Source organism: Benincasa hispida, chromosome 1 (genome assembly GCF_009727055.1).
Source record: "Benincasa hispida cultivar B227 chromosome 1, ASM972705v1, whole genome shotgun sequence".
Lineage (NCBI taxonomy): Eukaryota > Viridiplantae > Streptophyta > Magnoliopsida > Cucurbitales > Cucurbitaceae > Benincasa > Benincasa hispida.
In genome coordinates, this window is record NC_052349.1 from 15949961 (window position 1) to 15962076 (window position 12116).

Genomic DNA, 12116 nt, shown 5'->3' on the forward strand with positions numbered 1-12116 from the left:
CTCTGAATTCTCTGTTTAGAGATGTGGCCTAAACGCTTGTGTCATAACATAGCAGAATTCTCATTTAATTTACACTTTGCATCACATGAATTAGATAACAGGATCTTGTTAAATGAAGCAAAAGAATCAAACATATATAGATTATCAATTAAAGGACCGGTACCAATAAGCTTAGAATCTTGAAAAAGACCAACTTTATTATTTCAAAAAGAACAAGAAAAACCAAATTTGTCAAAACTGGAAATAGAAACTAAATTTCGTCTAAATGACGGTACAACAAAAGTCTCATTCAGATCCAAATAACAACCAGTTTTTAAAAGTAATCTAAAATTTCAAATAGCTTCAACTGGAACTTCTTTGCGATCGTCCAAATAGATGAATCTTTCAGCATCACTTGGTGGCCGGCTCCATAGGCAACCCTGCATTGATATACTTATGTGAATAGTAGCACCAGAATCTACTCACCAAGTATCTGTAGGTATAGAAGCTAAATTAACTTCAGAACAAACCAAAGTAAGAAGTTTACCCTTCTTTACACGCCACTTGGCGTACTTGGGACAATCTTTCTTGAAGTGACCTTTCTTTTTTTGCAGAAAAAATAAGGATTTTCCGTAGCTTGTTTCTTGTTTTTGTTATGCTGAGATGTCCCTTCTGCAGCATCCACAATTCTCCTTTTCTTCTCATCACTAGAGCCTATTGCCAAATGAGCACGTTCTATCATTTCTCTCTTAATCCTATCTTCTTCTTGCACACATTGTGAGATAAGCTCATTAATACTCCATTTATCCTTCTGAGTATTATAGCTTATCTTAAACTGAGTGAATTGTGCAGGAAGAGAGATAAGTACCAGATGTACGAGTAAATTTTCATTTATCTCGATATCAAGTGCCTTTAATTTACCAGCGAGATTGGACATTTCCATAATGTACCCCTTTATGTTTCCATTGCCCTTATATCTCATAGAAGTTAAAGAAGTCAAAAGACTACTTGCTTCTCCTTTCTCATTTTTAGCAAAATATTTCTTAATTTGAGCAAGGAACTTATTGGCATTTTCACTTTCCGTGATAGAGCCCCGAAAAGACTCTAAAAAGGAGTGTCGAATGATCATCAGGCACATGCGATTTGACCGTTCCCACTTCTCTATATTAGCCGTATTTGGCTGTTCTTCAATAGAAGTAGGTTTATCGGTCCTTAATGCAAGGTCCAAATCTATACGCCCAAGAAGTATCTCTAGGCTTTCTTTCCAAATCTTGAAGTTCGATCTATTCAACTTAGGGATTGAACTTAGATTTCCAGATATTTGAGTAAGGCCATTGAAACAATAAACAACAAAATATATGCTCATAATTAAAACATAACAAAATAATTTCACATATGTGGTGGGCCCTTTTAACAAGATACCTAGCACAACATTGATGTCCAACCTTTGGGCAAAAAACACAACTGTAAATGGTACTCTCATAGTAATCAAAGTTAAAAAAAAATAGCCTTTCTTTGGACCGACTACTTTTCACATGAGCAATCCTTATAATTGCCACATACTCATTACCACATGCATACCCACAATTTGGCCAAATAATTATCTTTCTTTGGGCCAATAATTATCCGCATAAATTCATGAATATGCACATCTTATATTTCATAATTAAAACGAACTAGATAATAGAGGCTACTTTGGTAACATGTTATTTTTAACAAATTCAATCTAAATATAAGATACAATAATATAATAATATTATTGTACAAAAAATAAAAGAGGAATAACACCAAATAGTCTTTTACAAAATTCACTTAATAATTGCATACACATAATAGAATTAAAGTAACATAAACATGTGAATATAAAAAAAACAATCAAATTGTAGATTTTAATTCACAAACTTATCAATCAAGAACTAAGAACCCTTTTCAAGAATTTCACCAAGTTATTAATCAATAAAACTTAGAAACGCGGGCAAGAAGTTCAATCAGCAATTAATCCAAATAGTTGATAAATTCAATATTATCAAACTATTAAAAAATAAATTCACTAAATTCAATTAGTTTTTTTAACCTTAAAAAAAACCACAGTGTCCAAAATTACCAATCACAATTCAGTTTTTTTTTCCAGTGGATTTCATCACATTGGTGGACTTTTGTCAAGAATGTTGAACTGAACATCCTTAATTTTGACAATAATAGATCTAAGGTTTTTTTTTTCTTAAAAAAAAAAACTTTAGAAAACCACATTCAATCAAAATAATCAACAAAAAAAAATTTACTTTAATCCACCACTAGCACATCATACATAATCGGTGATGGGTACGCCAAATACTACAGACAAGAATACGGGTTGCAAGAACACATATTGCCAAAGAAAAAAATGACCGCCGAGATTTTCATCCTATCGTTGATGAGTTTACAACGCTACTATAGTAAGCCGACCATTTTTTTTAAATTCTTTAAATTCTTTACCGAAACCCAAATTTAATCAACAATGCTAATGAAAAATGTATAAACTAATAATCCAACATGAAATTCATGTTCTGATACCACTTGTTAGCATAAATTCTTTATATCTATATTGAATAGATAAACCCAGAATAATTCATGTCAAATTGTCAAGAATAACATACCGGATTCCATTGCAAAATTGATGAATAACTTCTTATGATGGATGACTATGGTCTTCCTCAACCAAAACTCCGAATGTCCTTGGTGGGATCTCTTTAGATGGGATTCAAGAAAGTTTTGGTATATTAGGGACCATAGCCCTAAGATCTCTTTATATACTAGTTCAATTAAGGTTCCCATTAAACCCTAATTAACTAGGAATGAGCTTCTACCTATTAAGTCCATACTCAATTAGGAATCTAGAGTCTTAATTAATTAGATTACATAATAGGACCCAATTTAATAAAATGTGATAAATTATTAATCCACATACATAGCTCATACTTTAATTAAACATATTACTATTTAAATATATCTAACAAGGCAATCCAAGGTTTTGCCTTTTGTTAATCACAATTGCAATTTCATTACTCACAAACTTGCTATATATGCCCGTAGACATTGAATGATATCAATTTATCTTGAAGGTCATCCACCATAGGTGGATTTCCTTTTAAAAATTTGATCATTGTTTTTCCTAATTTATTGTTTCTGGTCTATTTTTGTCTAAAAAAATGATGATAATAATATAAGAATTTTGATTTCAGTGTTTTCTTATTATCATTACTTCCATAAAAAATTGACCAGTGTCCTTGTTATTTTCATAAAATAAGTTTTTTTTCTTTAAACATTTTCAAAAATTTTGATTAAAATTTTTTTTAAAAGAAAAAGATAGTCTTATTTATCAGTTTATTAAGTGTATATTAAATGTAATAATTAAAAACTGAGGTAGTTAATTTTTTTTTGGTTTCAAAGATTTTGTTGGTTTTATAAATTATGAAGAAAAAAAATCATTTTTAAAAAGGAACACAATCTTGTTACCATTAAAAAAAGTTTACAACAATTTTGTACATTTAAAATATTAAAATAGTTACAAAATTTATAATTTTTAACGTAAAATATTAAACCTTTTTTTTGCCCCAAATCTCAAAATTCTAATTTTTAATATTTACTTAAATATTTTATAATTTGAAAAAATAATTTTTAAATAACTGGGGTAGTTATTTTTTTTTTTTCAAATATTTTGTTTGTTCTATAAAATTATACAAAAAAAAAAAAAAATTTAAAAAAGGAACAAAATATTGTCAATATATATATATATTACCAACAATTAATTTAGTGTTATATTTAAAATAGCAAAATAAATACTTCATGTATAAGTAAAACATTAAACATCTTTTTGTCACAATTCTTAAAATTTCAATTTTAATATTTATGACAAGGTCATGAAAAAATCTATATTTTATCATCATTATTTTTAAATGAATCTTCTTATTTTCAAGATAATAGTTTATCCTATTTCATTCATTAATTCAATGGAGGTTAACAAAAAGTTTTAACTTATCATATATTAGCTGTAGTTATAAATTTATGATGTCATAAAAAAATACAAGGAAAATTAAAACTAAGAGGAAAATAAATATAAAATATGAATCATGATGCAATTTGAAGATATAGTTTTTAAAATTGAGATAAAATTAAAATTAGGAAGTCAAATTTTAACTAGTATCTCACTAATGTTCTCCCCATATCTCCTTTACCTAATTTTCTCATATTGATCATTCTCTCCCCAATTTCCTCAACATTCATAAAATCAAAACCTCTCACGTGGATTTAAAAAAATAAAGTAGGCTAAAGAAATACTTACACTTTTTAGAATATTCTTAACCTTTCCTCCACACCTTCTTATTCCCTAATTTTCTCAAATTTCGTTTTCCTTTTGACTTCTTCACATGATCATAACAAGTTCTTCTCGATCAAAATAGAAAATACATTTTTTTTAAAAAAAATATTCAAAAGATTCTCAAGTACTCCTCTTACATATTTTCCTCTTCCCTATATTTCTCAAGTTAATCTCATCTCATTTCCTCATCTTCTCCATCAAAATAAAACTCTTAATTTAAGTTAAATTCTAAAAATAAACCCTTAATCTGAATTAAAAGAAAAAATTGAATTATATAAAGGATGACTTGCATTTTTTTGCTTTTTTTTTCGGAGATGCTGAGAAAAAAATGTACAGAAAAAAACACATACAATAACACACAAAAAAAACTATGAAATAGAAAAAAGATGAGAAACAAAGTGTTCACGAATGACTATAAAATCAAAATAAAAGAAAATAAAAATTTTCTAAAAAAATCAATGTAGAAATGTTTTACAGAAATGGTAAATTGAAGTAAGCACAGTATGATTTACATTTTTTTTTGTTTGATAATGCTTTTTCCAAAGATTCTGAAAAGTAAAATGTAGAAAAAAATACATACAGAGAAAAAGAGAAACAAAGTGTTTAGAAACAAATATAAATTAAAATAGAAGATAAATAAAATTTCCTTAAAAAGATAAATGTAGTATGGTGATTACTTTTTTTTTTTTTTTTTTTGTTGAAATGGTGAAGTGAGTAGAAAATAAGATCAATCTGGTCTTAGATGTTTGATAAATCTGTCTTTTTTGCAAAGAGGTGTTTTAAGGAAAGGGCATCATGCGTGAAAAGGAAAGGTTATATCTAACTATTAAAGGGGTATAATGTGGATATGATTAAAAATCAAGGGCAAAATAGGAAAGTGAAAATTCTCCTACTTGTATCCTCTTTTAATATAGTATAGATTAATGTCAATTATTATCGAGTTATGTTCACTCTTGCAAATTTTTTTAGTACAAACTAGATTAGGGAGATTTAAACCACAGACTTCTTTGTTCATAGCACATACATATGCTAGTTGAGCTAAGTTTTTGTTGATCATTTTTGTAAAATTTAATTAATTATTAAAAAGAATTAACATTAATATTTCATTTGATATTATCATGAGTTAAAAGATTCTCTCTTTTTAATACATAAAATGACATTGGAGATTTAAGAAGCACCTTTGGATAACAATTTCAATTTTAGTTTTTTATGTTTTGAAATGTATGCTTCTCATAATTGAGCTTCATCAAACTATATAGAAATCTAAATTTTAAATAATAGATACATTTTAACTCCAAAGAACAGAGCCAAATTTGTTATTTAACTGAATGACTATATTTGACTTCAGAAAATGAGGGTCCATTTAGTAACAATTTGATTTTTTATTTTTGTTTTTAAAAATTAAATCTATAGATACTACTTATACTTCCATATTTCTTCATTTGTTATCAAACTATAAGGATGAAATCTAGATTTCAAATAATAGATACATTTTAACTTTCTCCGGACCAAATTTGTTATTTAATTGAATGACTATAAAAAATAAAGGTCCATTTGATAACAATTTGATCTTTGATTTTTGTTTATGAAAATAAAATCTATAGATACCACTTTCATCTTTAAATTTTTTTATTTGTTATCTACTTTTTATCAATGATTTAGAAAACGAAGTTAAATTTTGAAAACTAAAAAAGAAGAATTAAAAACTTATTTTTGTTTTTGAAATTTAACTAAGAATTCAATCAATGTAGTTAAGAAAGATGTAAATCATTATAAAAAATAGAGAAGAAATAGACTTCATTTTCAAAAACCAAAAACCAAAAACCAAAAATAAATAATTACCGAACGACGCCTAAATCTTTGTTGGATAATAATTTCATTTTTAGTTTCTAGTGTTTAAGATTTATGTTTGTTGCTTCCAAAATTTTCAATTATGGATTTCAACATTATTACCGAAACATTTTAATTCATAATTAAATTCTAAAATCAATAACTATTTTTTTCGTTTTAAAAAATGGGCTTGATTTTTTAAAAATACTCTAAAAGGTATATGACAAACAAAAAAAGTGACTAGATGAAGACAATGTTTATAAGTCTAATTTCAACTAAATAATCATCAAGTTTTGAGGTACCTTTCTTAGTTTTTTTATAAATATTCGGTAAAAAGTAAATAACAGAATATGAGATGATGAAAATTTACCAGTGAGAGTAGTGTTTATAAGTTTATTTTTCTAACACCGAAAACCAAAAACCCAATAGCCTATCTTCTAGAAACAAAATCAAAACCTATATAATCATTGATGTTGTCCGTATGCAGGTTGGTTACGGAGAGATATCTACTTAGCAGCGGTGGAAGAAGCCGTCCTTATTACAATTTTTCTTCTTCAAACAGTTCAAACTAAAATAACAATGGGAGGCCATAATTAAATCCATAATCACTTTGGCTCAAAACTAAAGGATAATATGAGATTTCAACCCTGGTCAGCACCATATAAATGTTGGAAGTTGAGATTCATTCTCTAAACAACCACCTCCTCACAGATAAACAGCATTTCATTTTCAAATTTTTGCAGAACAAACCTCTCTTCTGATGTTATAAGGTTGGTAACCACACACTTCTCCTCGGAAAATGGTTTCCTACCTGTACGCCCAGCTCGATGAAGATAGTCGATTGCACATCGAGGCAGGTCGAAGTTGTATATATGAGTTGTTTCGGGCAAGTCAATTCCCCTGGCCACTATGTCAGTTGCTACAATAAGATAACTCCCTCCTTGTCTCACTTCCTGCATCCAAAAATCAACAATTCAAATAAAAAAATGTGTCAACGACTCAACTTCGATGTAAAACCCGAGTTGAGTTATTCATTGTTAGGCAGGAAATAGTGGATGAAAAGTGATGGTATGCAGTGGTTGAGGAAAGAATATTTCCAAAACTCATGCTTATTTAAACTAATTGGAGCAAGAATATCAGACCAGATATCACATCCCAGTTAACTGATCCCGCTGCAGTTTTAACACCCTACTCGGTTAATGGTTATCAGAAGATTGCATATGAAGCGTACCGATAGGGAAGATGCTCGTAAATTGTAATTCACATCTTCCTCGAGAAGGATAATGTCGGAACAACCACCATACGAAGTCTTCAAAAAATCAATCATCAAGGTAGTTGGTGGAATCTTTCCGGCCTTCTTTGACTTCTCTGACTGCAAATCCAATGTAACAGAATCAGACAAGTTAAATTTCTTCAATTTTATAAAATTGAAAGGATTGGCTTTCTAGAACTAGATTTTCCTGAAATCCAGAGTTCCAGACCTAAAAATATGAAGAATCTATAAAGGGCTTAGGTATGCAGCTACAGCTACGCTTGTCGTTTGTCCAGTTTTGTGATTATATGTTTTCTCCATTTTAATTTTTCAAGGGCAACAGTGGATGATATTTAGAACCTCCTTACTGAAACCGCCAATATTAAAAATCATTTCCTGGATATTAATCAATTAGAGCATTCAATTGAGTTGAGTTGTGTCAAGGGAGAGAGGTGTGGTTAGGTGTGTTGCGTCAGTTGGGTTTGACTCATCGAGTGGCGGGTTAGGTTGTTGAGTTGAGTTGGTTGTGCCGAGTGGGGTCGGGTAAGGGGGTGCGTAGTAAGTTGTTCCGTGTCTTCTGGTGTGCTTCCATCTACTACATTTGGCAGGAGCGTAATCACCAGCTTCATGGGGGTAGACCGAGGACGGTGTCTGCTCTGTTTTACCTTATGGTCTCTACGGTTTGTGCTCATGCTGCTTCCTGGCGGGTTGATCTTCTCGGTCTTATCTAGTGCGTTTACAGATGTTTCTCCTAATTTTGTACTTGTCACTGTTCTTTATTTGGTTGTTGGTCCCATGTGGTGGGGTATTGTTTCCTTTTATTTGTTTTCTCCCAGGTGGATGGTGTTGGTTTGCATTTGTTTTGGCTTTGTTTCGGTCGAGTCCTATCTTTGCTTGTGTTTTGTTGCTTTGATGCCTTGATCCCGAGCTATGGGATCCCCTTTGTTGTTGTATAATAATATCACCTATTCTAAAAAAAATAAAATAAAATAAGAGCATTCAATTCGTTGATGATTTTTAGCAAATATAATTTGACATGTTATAACTCTATGAAGCACAGATACCTCATATGAGATAAAGAATCCGTATCAGACACATCAAATACCGATACTTCTAGACTTCCTGGATACGTATCTGACACGCGATTTGACGTATCTATTTTTATGTTTACCTTCTTTTAAAGAAAAAAGATAAACAACTCATCTAATCTTTCCCAATCTAAAACTAAGCAGCCTATTTAAAAAGCTCACTACTCGAGACCAAAATTAAAAGGAAAAGAAAAATAAAAGATCAAACCCTAGAATCATCTAATTTTCATCTTCACATTTGAGTCCTCACAAAGTCTAGCAAAATATAACCCACTTAAATATCTTCAACAATTCAAATCTTCATACTTCTCCCTCAAATTTTCTTCTTCTTCTCTAATCAATATGATTCACTTTTCTATTGTATTTTATTGACTATTTTACTTCAACATCTTAGATGTTACTTTTTGTATTGTATTACAGTATTCGTACTATATTTTATACTATTGTCATTAACTTGTATGCTAAGTTTATCTATATCTTAGATTTTTTTTAAGAAAAAGAAAACGTATTTTCAACGTATTAGTATCCTAGTTTTTAGAAATTGGCGTATTGTCGTATCCTATCGTATCCGTATCTCGTATCTATGTCTGTGCTTCATAGGTATAGCTCGATTTTCTTACCAAAAGTAAAACATGAAGAATCTAAAAGCTTCTATCAAAGACGGCTGTTGGAATATTCAACTTATTTACTTGGTCATTTTTCATTATAAGGCAATCAATACAAACCTGCTCACTGACAAAAATGATTGCAGACTGGGGTTTATCTGTTAGTAATAAGGACAGGAAGGCTTGGTGCTTTTTGTTCTTCTCACATGTCTGTCAAACTCAAGCAAAAGATAATATTTCAGCAAGTTAAATAAAAAAATATTAGAAAAAGGAAATTCAATGTCCAGTGATATGGCTGGGGATACTCCCAATAAAATTTCGTACCACAAATCTATGTAGTAGACATGATGGCATGGGCTGAATTGGGTTAATATGAATATGGATAACATTATTCTGCAAGAGAAAGAGAGGGAAAATTCTATCAAGCTAATGAGGTTAATGGCTGAATTGCATCACAAATTGGAAATGACCAAAAAGAACTTCATCTACCTTGGTCCACTTCTGCTGTATACAATCATGAAGGAAATGCCTATGCTGTGGAATTGACGCACTTGCAAAAACAGTCTGGCGGTTATTGAATGAAGAATATGATGTCAAGAGTTTTTTTAGGGAACTAACTTGCTTTGAGGAACTAAACATGAAATCAACCTGGCAAGTGAATGGAAAAAAACGATGTCAAGTTGAAATAGAAGTCCAAAACAAGCTTACTTTAGCAGTTTTATGATGTTTATTTATTTATTTTAAAGACATTTGAGTAATAACCTAAGCAAGTTGTTTTTGTGGCTGCAAGCCTACAAGTACATTACTACACAACGTACAATCTCACGATCTGTCCAGAAAGTATGTGCCAAAAAGCTACCAGGAAATAAGACTTCTTTGCAAGTACCTCATCAATTACTAGCACATTCAGTGAACCAAGGTTAAGAAATTGTCTCTCTACCATTTGGCATAAGCTCCCTACTGTTGCCACCAGTATTGTAGGGGGATCTGCCTGCAAATTTTCATAACTCAAACTTATACTCTAGATGAGAACTTTTCTTCTATTATCACAATCCAAGAGACTGAGAAGGTGAAATAAACAACAATCAAGGGTCATTTGTGAAACTTCAGAAATTCAAACGAAGTTGGCTATGGCGATGCATTTTTTGTCTATAATTGTGAGTGTTTGAGTATCAACTATGCTCATAAGACAACTATCTAACCTTACTATATTTGGTTGCGAAGGAAATTCGTAAGATATAGGTAACAACCATAGCTTGTATCTACTCCTTCCAAGTATTTTAATATTTATATTAGTCCTTATTGACCATTAGACCAACCCATACATCTACAAGCCATGAAAACATATACTCTAAACGAGTAATTAAATATATTTTTTTAGAAATAACAAGTAATTAAATATATCGAACACTCTCTAACCCAAAACCCTTCTCCAGTTTGTTGACAACTTCACATAAAAGCCATTGAGTCTACTTAAGAAGAGAAACAGATGCAGCACCTTTAACCAAGTCTTGTGTCTCCTCAACAAGCCTCCATCTAAAAGAGCCATGACAACATAAGAATTTAGCCCATGTTCAGAATCAGGAGGCCTTGCGGCTAACATCCTAGCAACTTTTGTAACCTGACTTCCATTCCACCAGGTCAAAAAACAACATTACCATAAAAAAGTAAGAAAAATCAATCAAATCACCACCACTTATTTTTGTCACTCTGCCAAATGAGTTTTTACCAAAGAAACAGAGAACAAATTTCAGAACTATAGAATGAAAAATAAGAACAAATGAAAGAAGTAAATACGTAAAGTCCAAGCACAATTTGGAAGATAAAGAGTCCAATCTTACTTGCATTCCTAGCTCCCGTGTGGGTACTACAATCAATGCTTGAACAGCTGATTTATGAGCGTTGATTACAGAAAATATCAATAGCAAATATGTCAGCGTCTTCCCAGAACCTGTCTAATAGTATAAGAGTAACTGAGTAAGTAACGAGCAGTATACGGAATTGCAAAATACTACACAAACAAACAACCAAAATAGTGCATTCTCCGAGAAGATTACTTTATATACATAGACTTGACCTGCGCATGAAGCACACAATCCCGACCCGAAAACAGAACTGGGAGAGCTTGCCTCTGCACATCAGTTGGGGCAACAAATCCAATTTCCTCAGTCCTACATTATTTAAGAGAAGAAAATGGAAGGAAAAAGAAGACACCCCATAAGACAAAATGATAGATTAAGAGTGGACTCAAAAGATTTGATGGAATATGGAGACTTGCCTGCGCAGTATATGCTCGGGAACATGTCCATTGCAGATCTCACGGAGAGTGGAGACCTCGAAATTAGAATCGGCTACGTTCTTTAAAGAAGACGAGCTCAGAAGGGCTTGCGGAGGCCTAAATTTAAAGATGGAGCAGATGGGTCCAAAGCTATTGATGAAATTTGGTAATTGAAAGGCTAAATAAACTGGAAAACGCCTTTCAGATGAGAGGAGAAGCCGAGGGGGATGGAGTTTGGCAGTGGGAAGAAGAGTTGCAGCCATTGAAATCGGACTAAGAGTCTCTTGGGGCTGAGAGGAAGACGGTAGAAGGGCTGTAATGGAGAGTCGCCGGCGCCGGTTGTGAAGTTGTCGGTGCTTTGTAGTTTGTGAGTGGCGTAATACTGTGGAACCTAACCGTCTGGAAAAGTTTGGAGAAGGATAAGGTTTAAGATTGGTTAAATTAGAGATGTTTTCGAAAGTGTTTAATAAACTTTCAAGGTTGTATTTATAAACTTTTAATTTTGTATCTAAAATGTTTGACGAATCAAAATTTTATAAAAATTGGTTAATATAAATTTGAATTTATATTAGACCATACACTTTCAATTTTGTATTCAATAAATATGTGAATTCTATAAATTTCAAAAGTGTAAAAACTAAATTTGTAATTTTACAAGTTCATCACACAAACTTCAAGATTCAATGACTAAATTTGTAATTTAATCTTTAAAATTTTAGGTAAATTA

General features: G+C 31.1%; 1 protein-coding gene across 5 annotated transcripts; it reads right to left on the reverse strand.

Moving 5' to 3' along the window:
• Positions 1 to 6507: 6507 nt before the first annotated feature.
• Positions 6508 to 11844, reverse strand: LOC120069533 (DEAD-box ATP-dependent RNA helicase 58, chloroplastic). Of its 5 annotated transcripts, XM_039021316.1 has the most exons (10): positions 11390 to 11844; positions 11189 to 11282; positions 10953 to 11066; positions 10610 to 10732; positions 9998 to 10102; positions 9601 to 9759; positions 9436 to 9504; positions 9232 to 9321; positions 7398 to 7538; positions 6508 to 7119 (listed from the first exon to the last, which is right to left on the reverse strand). In XM_039021316.1, exons 1-10 carry the CDS (start codon positions 11650 to 11652, stop codon positions 6856 to 6858), a joined length of 1422 nt encoding a protein of 473 aa, XP_038877244.1. In that variant the 5' UTR covers positions 11653 to 11844; the 3' UTR covers positions 6508 to 6855. The 5 variants fall into 5 exon arrangements, with proteins under 5 accessions (XP_038877244.1, XP_038877252.1, XP_038877261.1 ...); XM_039021324.1 differs by lacking the exon at positions 9998 to 10102; XM_039021333.1 differs by lacking the exon at positions 11390 to 11844 and having other exon boundaries at positions 10953 to 11062; positions 11189 to 11284.
• Between the last annotated feature and the right edge of the window lie 272 nt (positions 11845 to 12116).

Bases quoted from the DNA above. Each gene is read 5' to 3' on its own strand.
- LOC120069533 (XM_039021316.1), bottom strand. From the start codon at position 11,652: ATGGCTGCAACTCTTCTTCCCACTGCCAAACTCCATCCCCCTCGGCTT. The intron at 10,733-10,952 runs GTAAGATTGGAC...AATGGAAGTCAG, and splicing joins CACGGGAGCTAGGAATGCAA to GTTACAAAAGTTGCTAGGAT. The intron at 10,103-10,609 runs GTGCTGCATCTG...GAAAATTTGCAG, and splicing joins GACACAAGACTTGGTTAAAG to GCAGATCCCCCTACAATACT.